At 50.0% G+C, this 18,702-nt stretch overlaps 1 protein-coding gene across 1 annotated transcript; it reads right to left on the reverse strand.

The window, feature by feature from the left end:
- Positions 1-11,909: 11,909 nt before the first annotated feature.
- On the reverse strand, positions 11,910-13,451 carry UCRPA7_8433 (putative fad binding domain-containing protein; the record flags this gene model as incomplete). The annotated part of the gene is made up of 1 exon (XM_007920946.1): positions 11,910-13,451. One exon carries the CDS (start codon positions 13,449-13,451, stop codon positions 11,910-11,912), a length of 1,542 nt encoding a protein of 513 aa, XP_007919137.1.
- Positions 13,452-18,702: the final 5,251 nt, after the last annotated feature.

Here is an 18,702-nt window from a genome sequence, read left to right on the forward strand (position 1 = left end):
ATGCCTTCTTTGAGATTGCGGGGGCTAGTGATCAACGGCCTGGAGTCACGAGAAGCAAAGTCTGAGAGAAGAGAACATTAGATGCTGACAGACCCGTTGGGTGCCATGGATCTGTTTAGGGTTTTGTCTTCGCAGTCTCGCTCCTTCTCGACCTGAATGCTAGTGGCATTTCGCGTGTCTATCGTGCAAGTGAGGATGAAACGGAGCATGCAGTACAAATTACGTTTCGAGCGACATTGGTGCGCGGTGTTTTGGACGATGATAGTATGTTTCTAGCGGATACCCATAGGGTTATTGAAGTTGCTCTCTTTTTTCCCACGGAAATCTGGGCAGAACACATGACAATGCAGGCGAAGCTAGTATCACATGCCAACGATCGTCTGTCTCGTGACCGGCCGCTGAACCAACAAAACCCAAAATGAGCGGCGAATGTATCACATGAAAATCACAGTGCCAAAGAAGAATGGAGCGATCAGACTAATTCTCAAGTTTGGGCCTTAAGGCCATCAATTCAAATGTTTCTGTCTGTCTGTTGTCTAAGATATCATCCTGCCAATCTGAGTGTCAGTGTTTCATTCAGTAAATTCCATACGCAAACGTCTAACTTCGATCAGTGATCAGTAGCATGTCCTATAAAGCAAAAGCGAGCCACGCAACTCATTCGGTGCAGTGGTGTGGTATTCCGCCCAAATCAGCCTTCTTCAAGACCAAGCAAATAAATGTCGTAAACGCCTCCCATGCTGTTCCAGGGACTGCTCAGTCGAGCTCGTCCGCCCGTGCTCCCAGCGCGTGAGTGCATACGGGCCTGCCGTGTATGGAGATCGGCGGCCGCACGTAGATGACGCAGTCTGGGGTATCATGATACTCATGCCTCGCCTGCCATTTGCAGACCGAAGCTGAGAAAAAGCGAAAAAAAAAGAAAAAAGGTAGGTATGCGCCCCTGCCTCCTGTGAGAGAGATACGGATCTATAAGATGGTATGTGTAAAAGGAGATGCAGATGTCCCGTATGCCCCGTAAATGCAAGATATGCCGCGCGAGTGATGTTGATGTTGCCGAGGATGGATCATGGGGAAGATGCAAAAATGCATTTCAGTGTGCTCATAGATGTATGCATGCAATGCAATGCAGTGCAGTGCAGCAAGATGCAAAGTCAATGCGGGGCCGACGCGACTCAATCGTGATCGGGAGTCCGCATGTTGAAGATGCAAATGCAAGATGCTGAAGGAGGAAGATGACGATGATGACGATGATGACGACGACGACGACGATGTAAATGCTTGTCGAAAAACAGATGCCGATGCGATACCTCCATCTAACCCGTCTAGAGAATGTCTCTATGTCTAGTCTAGGGCGGGTGGCCGCAGAACGAACAAAAGAAATTGGCGGAATCCTGCTGAGACAGTTTGTTTCGTACACCCCTACCGCCCGCCCATGTGTACTGTACTATTGTGCGTGTGTCTCGCAGATTTGTCTTGCAAAATGTCCTGTCTTGTTCTGTGGCGGGATGATAAATGATGCGACCGGCGTCGGCATGGGGCAACGCTCCGCCCATGTGGCGAAGTGTAGCGAGTGAGGCAACCCACACAACTCGGAAAGGAGCTTCTCAATGCTTCTTGTCGGATTTCTTGTGATGATGCTTTGGCGACGTCTGATATGAGGGTCGTTGTCGTTGGCGCCCTCGTCGTTCTTCCTCTTGATCGCTACGCCAGCTATCGGGGCTGGGGGCGCTGTCGTCTCCGAGGCTCAGCCGGCGGCGATCCTCCTCGTACCAATCACTGAGGGACTTGCCGCCAAAGGTGAGATCGTCGTCCTCAATCATGGTGGCCATCATCCACGACTGTTGCTGCATGTCGAAGGCGGTTTGTTGCTGTTGTTGGTCGTTGATCTGCATATTGGGGAAGAGATAGTATGGTTGGCCGGAGTGCGGCGAGTAGTAAGCTTGCGATGATTGCTGCGAAGTCATCGTGGACAGTGGAGATGGTTTTGACGGTCTGGTATTTGGTGTGGCCGGCCGAGAGGATGTTCGCTGAAAGTAATGGTTGTGATAGACGCAGGTGTAGACCTGCGATGGTGAAGTCGTCGATGTTGGCGATTTGTTGGAGGATGATGCAGCTCGGTGCAAGTCCTGGGGTCGACGCGGGGTAGCTGTTGCTGCTACTGCCGGAGGAGTTGGGGAAGCTTTGCACTTGCTTTTGCTGCTGTTCCGCGACTCCCCACTCATGGAGGATTGTAAGTACTCGAGTGAATACTGTATCTCACCAAATCCAGCGTAGTGATTTGACGGTGATGGGGTTGGTGTTGATGACTGACTGAAAGAGGAGAAGACTTTCGGTCAGCGGGATAGGAGTTGGCAGCTTCTTATTAAGTCTGTCAGGCTGCTGCTGTTGATTGTTGTTTGTGACTCGACTTGAGACAAGGAATTAGAGAGGCTGGTGGAGGTGCCGCGTGCTGCCTGCCAGGTGCAATGTTACCTGTCCCAGGATTATGAGATGGATACCTATGATAGGATAGGCGGAAAACGCGGGGCTTCTCGGGGTCGGCGTGGATGAGGCCAGCCAGGAGGAGCAACAAACAGTTTCAAGGCGCGGGGTAGAGATACCAGGCGATACAAGCCTCGGTCGGATGGTTGATTGAGATGGAGGTGTGTGTGTGAGTTGTCTTGTGCGTGTTTGGATCATACACGCGTGGGGATTGGCTCGGTGTACCTCCGCAAGATCAGAGATGTGACTATTGGTACGCCGGATGAGGATCTGGTCTGGTCGACTTCCAAGCCCCAGATACCTAGATAAAGGCCCAACCGGGTTGATGCTGTAGTTAAATAAAAAAACGACGTTGAGGGCGGGCTGTCTAGCAAAACTTTGCCTCGTTGGTTGATGCAATTCGCCTCAGTCAGAAGAGAGGCCAAAAGGCGCGGTTGAAGTTCGGGAGCCAATGGAAGTCAATAGATGGTGCCCGATAAGTGGTCGAGGTACGGCTCTTCAGATCTGAAGAACGCGGTGGTTGAGATATTCGGTCCAGCCTATTTGTCACTGCACAATACCGCGAATAATTATTGCGGCAGGATGGATGTTCCCGAGGAGGATGATGACGATGTTTGATGACTTGGGATTTATGTCGTGCAGCCCAGTGCTGACATGTATTATCGATGTGTTGTAGGTCTGTTGGTTTTGATTGCGTGCAGTGCAAGCAGCAATTTTACCGTCAGGAGCGAAATCGCAGTCGTGACGAGGCCGGCGAGGTACCACGAGGACTAATAAATAACAAAGATGGTGCTTTCTTTCAGTCAATGGACAATGACACTGACACTGACTCGGGCGGTCGGGTCGGTCGGTTGCGGCCAAGATTCTTGTCGCCGTCAGGCCTTTTCAGCCACCACCGCACACCAAAAAGCAGCCCGTTCGATGACGCTATTGCCCCGAAAGTCTGGCTCCAGGTTCCCGGTATTTTGCGGTTTCCGAGGAATCAGCGGGTGGATGTCTGCTTGCTTGCAGGGTCCCCTCCCACTCTTGGGTTCAGGGCGTCAGGGTTCAGGGTCCAGCTGCAATGGGAAAACCAATGCTAAGAATATGACTCGCCACAATGCAGTGCCTATTCCCGTGAGACAAAGGCCTGTCTATCTCCGTGTTGAGACAGCTGATGGTTTGATTGATGCTGTTAGGGTGTGGCTTGTGTATTTGCCGCTGTCTCTAACGCAAGACAACAGTGACAACTTGAGAGACGAAATGGCACCCAGGCAGATGCAGCGTCAATGCAGCGTCAATGATGCAGCGAGGGGCAAAAGGCGCCGTCTATGCACATGCAATTGCAACAATCCGATCCTGACGCGATGAGTGCAGCAGAGATTGCTCCGCTGTCAGTGATTCTCCTCGCAACTCTCTCCACTGCTACAGCCTTAACAATGGCCGTAAAAGGAAGTGTTTCTCGGCAATCGACCGCGCAAAATCAGGGTTTGTGGGGACTTCCGTGGTAATCACTGCTGGATCAGGCCGCTGAGACCGACAGGGCGGTGTGGCGTTTTGCCTGAAGGAGGACCGCTGATGACGGGTGATCAGCTGTCAGGGAATACGCTGCCTAGGTACTGCCGCAAGGGTAGGACCTATGATGCAATTGATGCTCTGCCGTTTTGCAATGCGATGCAGCGAACCCTGTATTCCGTCTGAGGGCGTGGCGGTGAGATTGTTTCGCGGAAGGATGCAATTATGATGCAGTTGTTGTTACGCTGTCTGCTTGTATTTGTGGCCAGCGTCTTGTGGGAGATGCTGTAGGAATTATGTTGGTGACGATCGTATTGTTTGCTTCGTGTCCTTTTATTATGCTGGCTGCTGCGGCCGGGCAATGCTGACGAGGGAATACGAAGCTCGTGTGGGAGGATCTGGGCGGGATCGTAACAGTGTCTCCAAAAACAATACCCTTGAATTCCCGCTCTTTTTCAATGGCTTGGGGTAATTAACTTTGTTGGTGTCTCTCCAGTTTGACAGATGTCACGTTTGACAAGAAACTTTTTGACACAACAGCGTCCGTTCGTACTGAAATGGCCCGGATGGAGATCAGTTGGTAGGACCAAGCTGGGGTGATATATAGAATTGGTTCGCCGAAGTTGCACCTTGTCAACAGTCTGAATGTCGCAGATGGACAGAGCGCTCAAGTTGATTTGAGGTGTCGCAAACGCTACAGAATTGAAGTCTGGATCTCAATAGCTTACCCTGCCCCAGTTCAGCTGTGGGGGAGGATGAATCAATATATCTATCTTGGTTTCCCTTTTTAGATTGTCCTGCTGGTCTGGCTCCTGGTCGGGCCGGGAGCTGAATATGATTATTGATTCGCGCTTTCTTTAGTCTACGTTGTCCGCTTTCGCAGTCTGCTGCGTACGTGCCGGACATGAACGAGGCGGGCGAACAGAGTGAGCAAATCCCGCATCCCGTGTGGGCTTCCTGACTCTGGTAGAGTTACATATCTGGGCACATGGGGGACAAACCGTCGGTGTAGCTAACGTGAGGATCATGAAAGGGTGCGAGGCTTGTACAGTACATACATGGACACTCTGCATTGCATTCTCACTTGCAATAAGACACACACACTTAATCACCCGCTCCCGGCCACTTCCCATGCCACCATGTCTCCCGCTTCTCTCCACGTAGCTAATGCCTCTCCCGTATTTCAACCCCGCGAGAGCCTCGTTCAGCACATTTGGCCTAGACATACGTGGTCCCTCTCAGAGCCTCAACATGCGCCTGAGGCCCAACCTCTGCGTTACACAAAGTTGCTGCCAGAGTCGTACTATCGCATCGCGATGAGGCCGTTCAAAACGACGCCCGGCGACCACTCGAACGATGCAAATGTGCTCCATAGGATGCCTCCATGGTGCCCACAGTGCCCAGTTTACGGATCCTCGGGGCACTGGATACGTAGGATACGCAGCATGCAGGTATAGGGCTGATGGCTGACGGATTGACGGAACCCATTCTTATCTACCTTACAGTACGCGCCATGCACATCACCCTCACAGCAGCAGTAGCGACCGACCAAGCCCGTTATGGACCGAAACCTCAAGAGCGACCATTCCCTCGGGGCTTTGCAACGTCCCCTATTCTGCAGAGCTGACCATACTACAACCCAAGGTACAGTCATCCACTTCAAGACTGTAGTACAGTACAGCCAAGTATCGGTCCTTTGAGGCTCTCTCGGCCGTCCAAGAAACGCATCAAGGTGATTGTCATGTAAGGTGGTGATGAGTGTCAGTCGACCTTTGTCAGCATCCACGTCTCCCATTCACTGCCAATGCCTAACACTGCGAGCGCCGCACAAGTGCACGTATTCACATGACATGAGGAAGCCCAAGATCAATTGACCAACCGTCCCCAAGTCATTACGATGTATCATATCATTGCCAGCCGCAGGCCACGCACGCACACTCGCGAAATAGGCATTAAAGCTTAGAGCTCAGAAGCGCATGACAATTCCCGAAGCATGTGCGGATGACCCCCTCGCTCCCGAAACGGGTCATCCACTTAGACCCGGCATCCCGGCCACTGACCTAGGCGGCAGTTTAATGTCACGACATTGACTCGTGACACTAATTGCAAGGCCAACATGACCTCTAGACAGCAGATTGCCGTCCCAGAGCACCAAAGCGGACTACGCAATGCCATCGCTTTCGCAATATAAATCCTGTTTCATCTGTGGGGCTCCTCCACGGATCTCATGTATCGTGAAGAACTGGCATCCTTAAATAGATCTCTCTCCTGGATGTAAGTGATTCTCACGACATGTCAGCTGAGCACGCCGGTATTCACGGACCTGCTCGGGAATGTCAAGTGCAGGGTGTCTACTGTCCTTTAGACCCTGCGTTGACGACACCATCTTGCTATTGACTACCGAGACAAGCAAGACATGGCAATAAGCCCCGAACATGTCACGCTTCCTGACCGTGCGGTGGTTCGTCGCACATATTCAAGCCCCGAGTCGCTGAAGAGGGCCGATCCCTTTTCGCGTGTGGTGCAAGCGAATGAGTAGGGTGGGCGGTCGATCCCCGCAAGTGCCTCATGCCGCGTGCTGTTCCAGCGGTGCCACGGGTCAGTTTTCAGGGTCAGTACCCCGCGATCGCCCTGTGATCTGAGTCGTGAGAAGGAGTCTGTTGCCGGCAGGCTGGATGGTGACACTTCTCAGCGCTCGCCCGGCTACCGTCTAGAGTCTCGACGCCAGTAGAAGGGCCTCGGAGGCTATCCGCCAACATTACGCCAACGTTGCCTTAGGCCTGTCTGTGGGACTGTCCGGATAGCGTCTTCCTTGTCCGTTAGACGACTGGACAAGACATCTACAGTCGCATATCGTCTACGTGAACAAGCCTCATGAGTCAGCCCCCTCTTCAACCCTCCTCGGGCGGTGAAGCGGCCGTTAAGTATCCCACCGTATCTTGACATGTCTCCCGAGTCGAGCCTTGTGTCGGATGGAGGGGCGCGAGAACAGCGGACGAAGAAGGCTCAAGGGTCTTTTCGGCACGACTCAGGGACCTCCGGTTTACTCCAACCCCACCCCCTCCGCAATCCCGATAGTGCTTTCACAGTAACAATCCCACCAACCGAGAAGCATTCTCGAGCTTTCGTCCCCCATCCGTAATATCGTTGCAATATCGGCGACGCCAAAAATAATTACACTCTTACCACGCGGCTGGGCCGTCGTCAAGCTCCTAGGCCTGCTGGCGGGGGCTATACAGCTCTTTGTGCCAGTCGGCCGCTCGTCTTTGCTGTCTAACCAGTGCAAGCGAGTGGCGGGGCATCACTTGACAAAGTATCTTGCTAGGGTATTTGATGTTGCTGCTGCTTCTTCGGGCAGGAGGTTGGTGCGCTGCGGGACGGATTGCATGCCTTCTGGCTCGGCATATCCAGATCTAAGCTTCTCAGATAAGCTACATGCTGGGCAATGTTGATCGCGTTCGTACCAAGCAGGTAACGCGAGGTGCGTATCCGCGCGATTTGAATTTGGGCGCACGAGCTCTAGACCGCCCATTCGGCTCGCATCCTCACCAGTCAGGCCCCCAGCTTAGATTGCGTGTGCCGCCTCCCCCCATCTGGAAACTTAGCGGTGGGCTATTCGATTGGTGCTCTTGTGGTTGCCCGTCGCGGGAATGATCATCGTCGCCCACCCTCCATAAACCTTCTCCTCCCCGCCGTTTTAAACCGCACGCACCCGGGACATTACGGGGCCGAGGCGCTCCGCAACCGATTACGTGAGATGAGAGAAGAGGGAGAGCACGAGTAATTGCAATGCATACGCCAAAATGACTGCACTTCTGCCACGGGATAAGACGGGGCAGTGTCGGGTCCTTGGAACCGGCCGGCAATGCACACGGAGTAGAAGTCGACGAGAGCATAGCGAACATGAAAACGAACAGTAGCCAAGACAGCGGCTGTCACGGGGCCGGAGCCATGGCGTCATAGACAAGCTCTGCAAATCCCGGCTGCCGGAGATTGCCCGCCACGTGCCGGATGCCGTGCTGGCCGCTTCAACCGCCATGGGTGGGAAATTGTGGAGACCCTGCTCCGATGATGGACCGAGACGCCTTCACTTGACGCCCCGTTGCCGAGTGTCTTGGCCATAGCCAATGGTGAAAATGCGATTTAGAAAGGACAATTTTCTTTGGCCCTTCAAAGCCACCTTTCCGGGTCAACAACTCCGATGTGGCTTGATCGTCAATCTGCATCTGCGAAACACGTTTCACCTCTGCCGTCTGTCGCCCAACCCTGAGTCGCAGTTGCTTTTTGTCTGCTAGGTTGTTTTAGCTGATCTCTTTGGAATAGGTTTCTCAAGGTCTTTGCATGTGCTTGACGATAGCCAAATCATGTGAGTTTTGTGTTATAGTTGTTCGTGCTGTACAGAAGAAAGCTCAGCCTACGCATTCAGCCTCAATCTTCTGCTAAGGGTGATACCAAATTGAGGTGAGTGGCGGCATCAAATGTTGATAGCACTACGACGTCTTTCAACCAGTAATACTACAGCTCAGAACTAAGGCTCATCGGTTCTTGAATATCACTTGCTACTCTAAGGCTATTGCAGGAATTCTTCAGCAGAATGGGTTTGGGGCCAAAGAACCCATTCTAGGCAACCCTAGATATCATTGTTGAAAGGTAGAGTGTCACAAAGCTAACTTTTAGTGAAATGTTGAGCTTTGTACAATTGCTTGCTGACACGTGAGAGGATCTCCACCTTGATGATATTGAGTGTTTGTTATAGATTTTAACGCTGCCGCAAAGTGTTGATAACCCCGTTTGAGAAGGGACCCACTACTTCGACGTTAGTGTGATTCAACTTACGCTTCGGCCAATCATGAAGGGCTATGGCGTGCCTTGGTCTTCTCGAATCCTTCGTCTGCGTGTCTCCCGAAACGTGATTCAACCTCGTCCTTCCACCTTGTAGAGGAATATAGCAGCCTGTTCTGATATGAGCCAACAAAGCAATTATCTCCCGAAAGTGAAAAAGTCACGGTATGGTGCTAGGGGGGTACGTAAAGTCAAGACGGGGTGTTTGACGTGCAAGTAAGTGGCATCGCTTGTTCCTAGTCAAATGTTCCTGCTCATCCAGCTGCAGGATCCGGCGGAAGAAATGCGACGAGGCCAGGCCGCAATGTTCAACATGCATTAAGGCAAATTGGCAATGTGATTTTAATTCGTCGCCACCAATGGATAAAGTGCCACCGCCGATTCGCAATGCTCAACACCCCTATGCCAAGCCTCTATTAGACGATGAGCAAGCACACATGGAGTACTTCGAAGTTGTATGTGTGCGAGAGTTCTCTCTCTATTTTGAGCTGCCAGTATGGGGGAACATAATTCTTCAGGCTACGCTTGCCGAGCCCGCCTTGCATCATGCCGCCCTAGCGATCGGGTCCCTCACCAGCAGTCGGTACCATCCTGCCCTACAGGGAGCGTGCTCAGTAACCCCTTTCGCAATTCGCCAATACGGATTAGCCATCCAAGCACTTCACGCCCGGCTTACTTCATCACCTCAGAGCTTGGAGCTTGCTGTGTTAGCCAGCGTCGTCTTTAGCCTCATCGAGTTTCTCTTAGGTCTTGATAGCCAGGTTGGAGTTCATCTCCAGGCCGGACGTGCTATGCTAGAAAATTTATGTATCAGTCGCGCAAAAACCAGTCCAGCACCTACCGAGAGTACTCCTATCAATGTCAGCAAAAACATTTCTACTAACTATGATCTACTTGGCAACGCAATATTTCAGCTGACTTCGCAAGTCAACTCGTTCATAGAATACAGAGATGCGCAGCGGCAGATCCTGCGATGACGAGGTTGTTCTAGAAGATGTATCAGAAGAGCAAGCACTTTACGAAAGAACACTACGTAGAAAAATAAGAACATGTTAAAGAACAAGAGGATTGGGATAACTACTAGGCTTTCCGTGGAATGGCTTCTATAGTTGGAGGATGTTCAAGCAAGGTGACCAATGAGCGTGTTTCGAGCGTATGTTGGGTGGATGGATAGTTGCGTTGCAGCTCTTGTGAAGCTAGAAAACAAGCCATAACTAAAATACTAGACAGCATAATGCTCTCTGAATGGATATGGGTGGGAGGAAGGATTCCAGGCGCAGAAGTTAGTGCGCTGCATGTTCCGCTCTTACGCTAGAGCCAATGAAATTGCCCGGGTAGCCTTGGCCTGACTTCAAGTTCACACACAAAAGTATGATGCAAGAGAAGTGTTTCAAGCTATAGGGCATTCGTCAGAACATTATATAAAGCGTGAAGGTACTATGAGATGGAAAGAAGAAATTTAGCACATCTTCGCAACAATAAAGGAACGACACGAGTGATCCAGGCATTCGATAACCCCTTACGTTTCTTCAACTTACGCTAAGCTCTTATACCCAAGATGCCTCCTATCAAGCCATTCAAAATCAAAATCGTTGAGGAGAGGCTCCAACGCTTGCACCAAAAACTTGCATTGACAGACTTGCCAGAAGAAACTTCAGACTTGGAATTTGGTGACCGGTGGTCCAGGGGAGCACCTCTCGCAGACGTCAAGCGATTAGCTGCATATTGGCACAAAGGATTCGATTGGCGAAAAGCTGAAGAAACCCTAAATAAGTTACCACAATTCACTACCGGCATCAACATAGAGGGTTTCGGCAGCTATCAGATACATTTCGTTCACCAGCTGAGCAGCGTTACTGGGGCCATTTCTTTGCTCTTCCTTCACGGCTGGCCTGGTAGCTTCATCGAAGTGACTAAGATTCTACCACTTCTTGTCAATGGTAGAGCCCCGGCACCCTCGTTTCACGTTATAGCGCCTAGCTTGATCGATTTTGGATTCTCCTCGGGTAGCAAAAAGGCGAGTTTTACCCTCTCCGATAGTTTCATACTCCTCTCACTTCTTGTAGAAAGGATTCCGAATTGATCACCATGCAGAAGCATATCACAAGTTGATGCTAGCGATAGGATACGAGCAATATGGTAAGCGAGAATGTTCTATCGTGGTTAAATCATCTTACTAAGCATTGTGTAGTCGTCCAAGCCGGTGATATGGGATGTCTCATAGGTCGAAATATCGCTTCAAGGTATGGACCCAAGCACTGCAAAGCCTTCCATACAAACTCGGCCGTACCAGCCGAACCGACAGCGGAGTCCCACCCGGAGATATATGCCAAAGCCCAAACTACCCCTTTAAGCGATTTCGAAAAAGCAGGCCTTGTGCACACTGCCAATTTCTTCAAGCAGGGAAACGGCTATTATCAGCAGCTTTCTACTAGACCGCAGACTATCGGCTACAGCCTGACAGATAGCCCTGTCGGACTACTTGCTTGGCTTTATGAGAAGATGCACGACTGGACTGATAACTACCCTTGGAACGATGACGAGATCTTGACCTGGGTGAGCATATACTACTTCTCAACAGCGGGTCCAGTCGCACCTGGCTACGCATATTACGCGATTGAGCACAGCAGTCCAGGTGCATTTATGGCCTCGCAAAGATATGTCGACGTGCCCATGGGTATCGCAAGGTTTGCGAAGGACTCAATCTTGCTGCCGAAATTGTGGAATCAGACACTGGGCCCAGTCGTTTTTGAAAGTGAATACGCGAAAGGGGGCCATTTTGCAGCGTGGGAGTGCCCAGAAGACATAGTAAGAGATATGCGAAGCATGTTTGGAAAGGGCGGCCCCGTGAGTGGTTGTATAGACGGAAATCGCGGATTCTGAATACACTAAGCGCGAAACGGTATTTAGGTGCTTGATATTCGAGTGCGGTACTGTGGACGTCGGAAACTGGTTGCAGATCTGTTTACTTTGTGCTTTTGGTGCGTCGCACACAGTATTTGTGGCTCCATATAGCGAGGCATAAGAGATGACTCCGTGTTGAAAAAGCGGACGTTTAATATAAGCTCTACCAAGTAATCTAAAGCCTCGATTCAGAGCTTAAAACCACCTGTCCTGTTGAGAAACAAGTCAGCAGGGTCAACCTCTTGTCGGAGAGTCCGGGCACGTTCTGCGTTCTCCGGTCTCAGCCTTGCGCTGAACTCCTGCTCGTAAAACGCATCATTGTAGAACAATGGCAGATATGACTCCGGCAGAATACCCTGCTCCGTGAAGTTCAAGACCCTCTCCCGTATACCGCCGTACATCTCTTCCATTTTTGACTCCATGTACGGAGTATCAGTCTGCAAAGTGAAGCTCATAGTGAATTCTAAAATGACACGATCGAGTGTGTCATCTAGGTCAAGAAGATCGCCCCCTTTCTCTTTAGCTATGCGGGCCATGCCTCGAGGAATTGGTTGGAAAGCAATACTGCTAAGAATGCCCGGAACAACCAAGAGTGTTTTGCTCACTTCCTGCCAGTAGTCGAAGTACTCCTGGAAAACGTGCAGACCAGCCGTGGTCCGGTTTCCAACGCCATCGACAGGACCCTGTGGAAGTGAGGACATCTCGCTACCTAGCTGAACCACACCTGTTTGACCACCGGCCTGGCCATTAGTGTATAGCAAGTCTGCATACGATCGCGTCTTGCACGTGTTGAGCAGTGCCGTAATAGCTAGGAACTCATCGAAGACACCGGCTGGCGGTTTTGGTGCATTGTAGTAGAAGTACACCACCCATAAAGGAAGCAGACCTTGCAGAGTGACCTCAGCGGTGGCAATGATGGCAGCCTTCTCGTCCGGGTAGTCGAGAGCGAAGTTGTTCAGCGCCGCGAGGACTTTGGCATTACTGCCTTCATCCGACGAGAAAATAATGTTGCCGCCCCAGACATCGCCCTGTGGGTAGGCCTGCAGTGTAAATGCCGTGACGATACCGAAGGCGTTACCACCGCCGCGCATTGACACGAACAGATCCGGATGGTTGTCTGCAGTGACTGTGGCAATGCTTCCGTTCGCGAAGACAACGTCGAACGCTAAGACTGAATCCGTCGCCCATCCGTATTCTGTGGACATGAAGCTCAGTCCACCACCAAGTAGATATCCTCCAACACCGACAACACCTAGTCGGCCACCAACAGCGCTGAAGCCGGTTCCATCTAGTGCCGTTGCTACATCGTTCCACCTATTTCCTGGGCCGACACGCACTGTCTGTGTGGTTGGATCGAGCAGCACCTCATTCAGTTTGGCGGTGGAGAGAAGGGGTCCACCCTCAATGCTGGAATAGTACAGGTTCGGATTGTGGCCACCGGACTTGATCGCGAACTTCTCTGTGCTGTTATTTAAGACTCGCACGATAGCCGAGACCTCATCCGCTGTTTCGGGGTATAGTATACAGGAAGGGTGTAGGTTAGAGCACGCGCTGGACCAGTAGTGACTTTGTTCAGTTGTCCATTGGATTGTGAACGGCGTCTCGAGCTCAATATTGGTTGTCGAGGCGATGGTGTCGCAAACGTAGCTTGCGGCCACTGCGATCGGGCTGAGCAATCCCAATATGCCAACGGCAGTAGCTGCCTGTTGAACGCGCTGTAACGCGTGCATTGTCACACTGGGCAATCCTGTCCCACAGCTTACACAAGGGCTGTCGAAGGATAACAAACCGACGATTAAAGTTAGGCAAAGGAAAACCGCCGGCTCGAATGAGAAGGTAAATAAATCATCACAACATTAACACCTCACGTGTTTCGACCTGTAGAGCATCATCGTGAAGTACGAGAACGAATACGGTGGGCTATTGGCATAAGCACCCCCGTTTTCGGAAATGACGATTGGCGATCCTCCATCTCGCCAATTGTCGTGTAATCCAACAAATCACACCCCGATTCGGCAGCCGCAATTTTAAGGTTGAATCCCTGTCGGAAACCTGTCAAAGTTCGGGTAAAGCTCCCTCTTTGAAATCAATGCCCTGTGCGCGATGACCTTGTGGGATATGAGCTCACTGGTGATAAGGGCAATGAAGCATCTGCTGTAAGAGATTTAGTGAGACATTTGACGACATCCCATCGGACAGCTATTGTCTATATATATATATATATCAAGGTTCCTCGTTTAGCTTTCATCTACCTTGAAAACAGCCGATTCGGCGCCAAACTCGAAAGGCCTTCCATAGCTTTCAGTCAGCTATTGATCAACTTCGGACTCACATGTTCTCGGTTTTATGGCATCACCACCGATTAATCAGTATGGAATGCTATAGTTTCATCTTCTTTAGGAAACAGGCAATGCCGAAGTTGAATGCCGACATGCCGACATGCCGACATGTAGTTCTGGCTTCGGCACAGTAACAGAGAACCGAGAAGACCCACATGTCTTTGTTAGCCTCATAAGGCATGGGGAGTGAGGTCACAGCAACTGCAGTAGACTTAGATACTTGCAATAAATTTATCACATATCGATATGTCTGCTTTCGCGATGCTTCGGCATCCGACATTCGGCGTTTCCTTGAAAAGGCTGCAGCGCTCCACGACCGCTTTTAATAGAAAGCAATGCTAGGACAAGTGGGACGCATGCTAGATATTCCAAAGATTTGCTTGAATTCATGTAATGGCTTTATCGGATATGCGGACTGTAGTCTTGCCATCCTATCTAAGCAGGGTATCGTAGCTGTCCCATTCAGCAGATGTCTCCAGTGAGAACCAAGATAACATTCTAAGTTAGTATTACGTCGGATAAAAATAGTGCGAGTATATACGCCATGATTACATGGTAACCTTTCTAGAACGGCAAACTGTTGGTCTGATTGTGTTCGTCATTGCCTAGCTCTAATAGTAGCCACGTACGAGGTGTATTTACCGGACTGAAACGGATTCACAGCTAAAGTTTTTCAAATACCTTCGACGATAAAGACAAACAAATATTAGTCACTTGCGACGATTCACGACTGCAATTAGACATTGCAGAATGGTAGAGCTGGGTTTGAGCAAATCCACTTCGAGAGATATCCTAATATTTTCGACAGTTGTCAATTATGAAGATTGATCCCACTTAATTGCTTCTTGATCTTGAAATAAAAGCACCATGTAGTATGAAGATAAGTTTCACGTGTAGTAATACTGCTGATAGGATACCATCATAGGGATACGAGTGATAGAAAGTGGTGGGGGGGAGCTCGTCATACCCCCAGTCTCTCGCGCCTTGACCGACTCACTGGCTATTATCCAATTCTAGTCAAGTATGTGCAAACCGAACATATCGTAACCCCCACCGCGGAGATGCGAATCACATGGAGCATAGTCGAGTTGCCCCTCAGTAAAATTTTCAAGACTTGACAACCCGTTCCGTCACGACCAACTAAGAGCTTTGCATTTCTCAGTAAACAATTTCGTTCAGACCATATCATAGACTTCAAACCAGAAAAATATCTCGGTGATAATGGAAACTAGCCGAGTTCAAAACCCTTCTCCTAAACGGTCTTTTCGATCTTTTATTTGGGATACAGACACACACCTAAAATCTCCAGAAGAACGAAAGTTGCTTCGAAAATTGGATTGGTCGATTCTGACAATCGGTTGTCTTGGTTTTTTATGAAGTATCTTGATCAAGGAAACCTTGCCAATGCCTATGTATCTGGAATGCAGGAGGACCTTGGTATGTATGGGAACGAATATACCTATGCTCAAACAGCGTACACATGTGCGTACGCCGTGATGCAAATTCCAAGCACACTTATTGTGCAAAAGATTCGGCCAAGTTTGTGGCTTGCTTTCTCGGAAGCGGCCTGGGTAAGCTCATCTCGATGCTACTCCCATCTCTCGTCCTTTTGATGAGACATGCTAAATGCTAGAATATCAGGGTATCTTTACTTTCGCGCAGGCAGGGACCCACAATGTTGGACAACTCTATGCTTTTCGTTTTCTGGTTGGATTCTTCGAAAGCTCTTTTTTCCCAGTCCTGTTATACATTCTGGGCAGCTGGTATACAAAGACAGAACTCGCAAAGCGTACTGCTATTTTCCATATGACGGCACCGCTAGGATCGGCTTTCGGCGGTTATTTGCAAGCCGCCGTGTACAAAAACTTAGACGGTGTCCATGGCCTAACCGGATGGCGATGGCTTTACATCGTATGTGGCGTACGTGAATGTGAGCTCGGGACACCCTTCACTCCCTTTATTAATTGATACCTCTAGTGTATGACCGTTCCAGTGGGATTGGCGACCTTTCTTATCCTCCCAGACACCCCTTATACAACGAAGTCACGGTTTCTTACTACTCGAGAGTGCGAGCTGGCAATTGATCGAGTTCAAAAAGCAGGCAAAGCCAAGCCTGCCGGAGTTAACTTCCAAACTATCAAACGCGTCCTTACCAAATGGCGCTGGTACGCGTTTGTATTTGCGTATATCGTAAGCACGAGCCTCTCATTTGAAAGTCGCGTGCCCATTTGACTCTTTAGGTCTATGGCGAGTCCTGCCAGGCAAACGGCTACTTCGGCATCTGGCTGAAATCTGAGAAGTTCTCTGTTGTTGATAGGAATGTGATTCCGACGGGTTCGAAACTCATCAGTGCATCCTGCATTGTTCTATGGGGCTTCTTGTCAGACTTCACGGGTAGTCGATTCGCATTTATTATCGGGCCATTAGTGAGCTATAACTTTCTCCTATTTCGACGTAAACCCTAGTCTAAGGTTGAGCAGATTCTCACACTTCTGCCGAACGGCATCTTAGCCGTCTGGCCATCAAGCATACCATTGAAAGAGTTCGCATTCTTGACTAGTAGCTTGCACTTGGTTACCGCTGTTTTGTAAGTCTGGCCCAAATACTCTTTCCTGTATCAAACAAGATCATGACAGAAGCGAAACTTACACATGCGGCAAGTTATACCTGGGCCAACGAAGTTTGTGCTGGAGATAACGAAGAGCGTGCTCTGGTCATCAGTAGCATGAACGGTATGCAGTACGCCGTTGATGCCTGGCTACCTATCGTCATCTTTCCGCAGACAATGGCTCCCACCTTCCGTAAGTACACGTCGTAATGCAGGACTGTCGATAATACGGTCCACCGCCGCGAAGACTTTTTGACTGATTGTATGCGCCAGGCTACGGCTTTCCTGCCACATTTGGCTTCGCCCTAGCTGCGATACTTGCAGTAATTGTAATCAGACTTCTCTTATTCCAGGAGATGAGAAGAGGCAAAAGGCTAGGAGTAGAAGCATCACAAGGACAGGAAATAAACCAGGACCTGGAACTTCAAAACAAGAACACCCTTCACAAGGATACCTTACTAGCATAGAGAGAGGTCGAGATATCGACAAATCCAAGAAAGGCTGACGTAGAGGCGTAACGTACTAGAATCAAGGCTATGGGCATATTTATATTGATAGGAAACTACCTAGAAGGGGCCTTAAGCAGTTTGAGAGGCTTTGTGGTTTGAAGAAGTGATCAGTCGTTCAGAAGGCAGACCTTGCCCCGTGTTCAATTATGCCTTCAAAATTAGCAGTAAAACTTAGACCATTGCCTAAAGACTTGCGGGGGGAGGAGAAATTGCTTTTTCTCACAGCTTTTGTCTGACTAATCTTATAGGATGCCAATTTGTCGGGTTTAGCTGCAGGGTGATCCTTCCGTACGACCACCTAACATTACCTGGCCTGCAGGGCTGGCCTGAGATTGAGCATCGCCAAGGGTGGGGATGGACAGTTCGCTTCCATATTCGTGAAGGATTTGCAGCCCCACGGAGTCCTCGGTGCTTACGTCTTCTGTAGAATAAAATCTGAAGATCGCCCAGTTGCCCAAGGTCATCTCAATTGTGACAGTCTTCTTGCATTGTCTTGCAATGAGAGCGATTCAACTTCTCACAGTGGCGCTGTGCAACAGCGCTGCCATTGCTTCTCCAACTGTCGTGGACGCGGGGCATGGAGTGACGTACAAGGGACTGAACCGCAATGGCATTGAGATTTTCTTGAACATCCCATATGCTGAGGACACTGGCGGCATGAATCGATTTAAACCGCCGATACCACACATCCCGAGCCCAGGAACCACAATTCCAGGCCATTCGTATGGTCCGGCCTGTCCTCAGGCATTAGGACCATGGTTTTTACCAATCAGCTTGAGCAATGTCACCGAGGTCTCAGAGGACTGTTTGAACTTGAACGTGGCTCGGCCAAAAGGCGTCTGCGCTGAAGCGAAGCTCCCCGTCATGGTATGGATCCACGGAGGGAGCTTCTGGACGGGACAGAACGGAGAAATCACCACAGCTCCGGATGGTATGATTCTCGAGTCTGTGAAGAATGGACTGCCCATGATCCATGTGGCTATGAACTATCGGCTAGGATGTAAGTTTCCAAGCTTCTTGTCTTTGGAAGAAGACAACCTTACTCAGATACAAGTTTTCGGCTTTGCCCAGTCCGACGCTCTTGAAGCCGAAGGCTCAGAGAATGCGGGTCTGAGGGATCAGCGTCTAGCCATTGAATGGGTACGAGATAACATTGAACACTTTGGCGGCGATCCTGAAAAGATCACCATCTTTGGGCAATCATCTGGAGGTATGTGTTGCGGTTTACATGATCAGTGTCAGTTACTCAAAAATTCCAGGCCTCGCTTGTGGTATGCAAATAATGGCATATGGTGCTACCAAACCTGTCCCTTTTCAGCAGGGAATATGTGAAAGTCAAGCTCTTGAACCTGGTATTACGGGCAATTTCACTATCGACGCTATGCAGCTTGTGGTTGATTATGTTGGTTGTAACACGAGCAGCCTTCACTCACAAGAGACCATAGCTTGCCTCCGGAATTTCGATATGGATACATTACTCAATGCATCATTGACTACTTATCAGTCAGATATTGGCCACAATATC

This window comes from Phaeoacremonium minimum, assembly GCF_000392275.1.
Source record: "Phaeoacremonium minimum UCRPA7 unplaced genomic scaffold PA7_03_scaffold_594, whole genome shotgun sequence".
Taxonomy (NCBI): Eukaryota; Fungi; Ascomycota; class Sordariomycetes; order Togniniales; family Togniniaceae; genus Phaeoacremonium; species Phaeoacremonium minimum.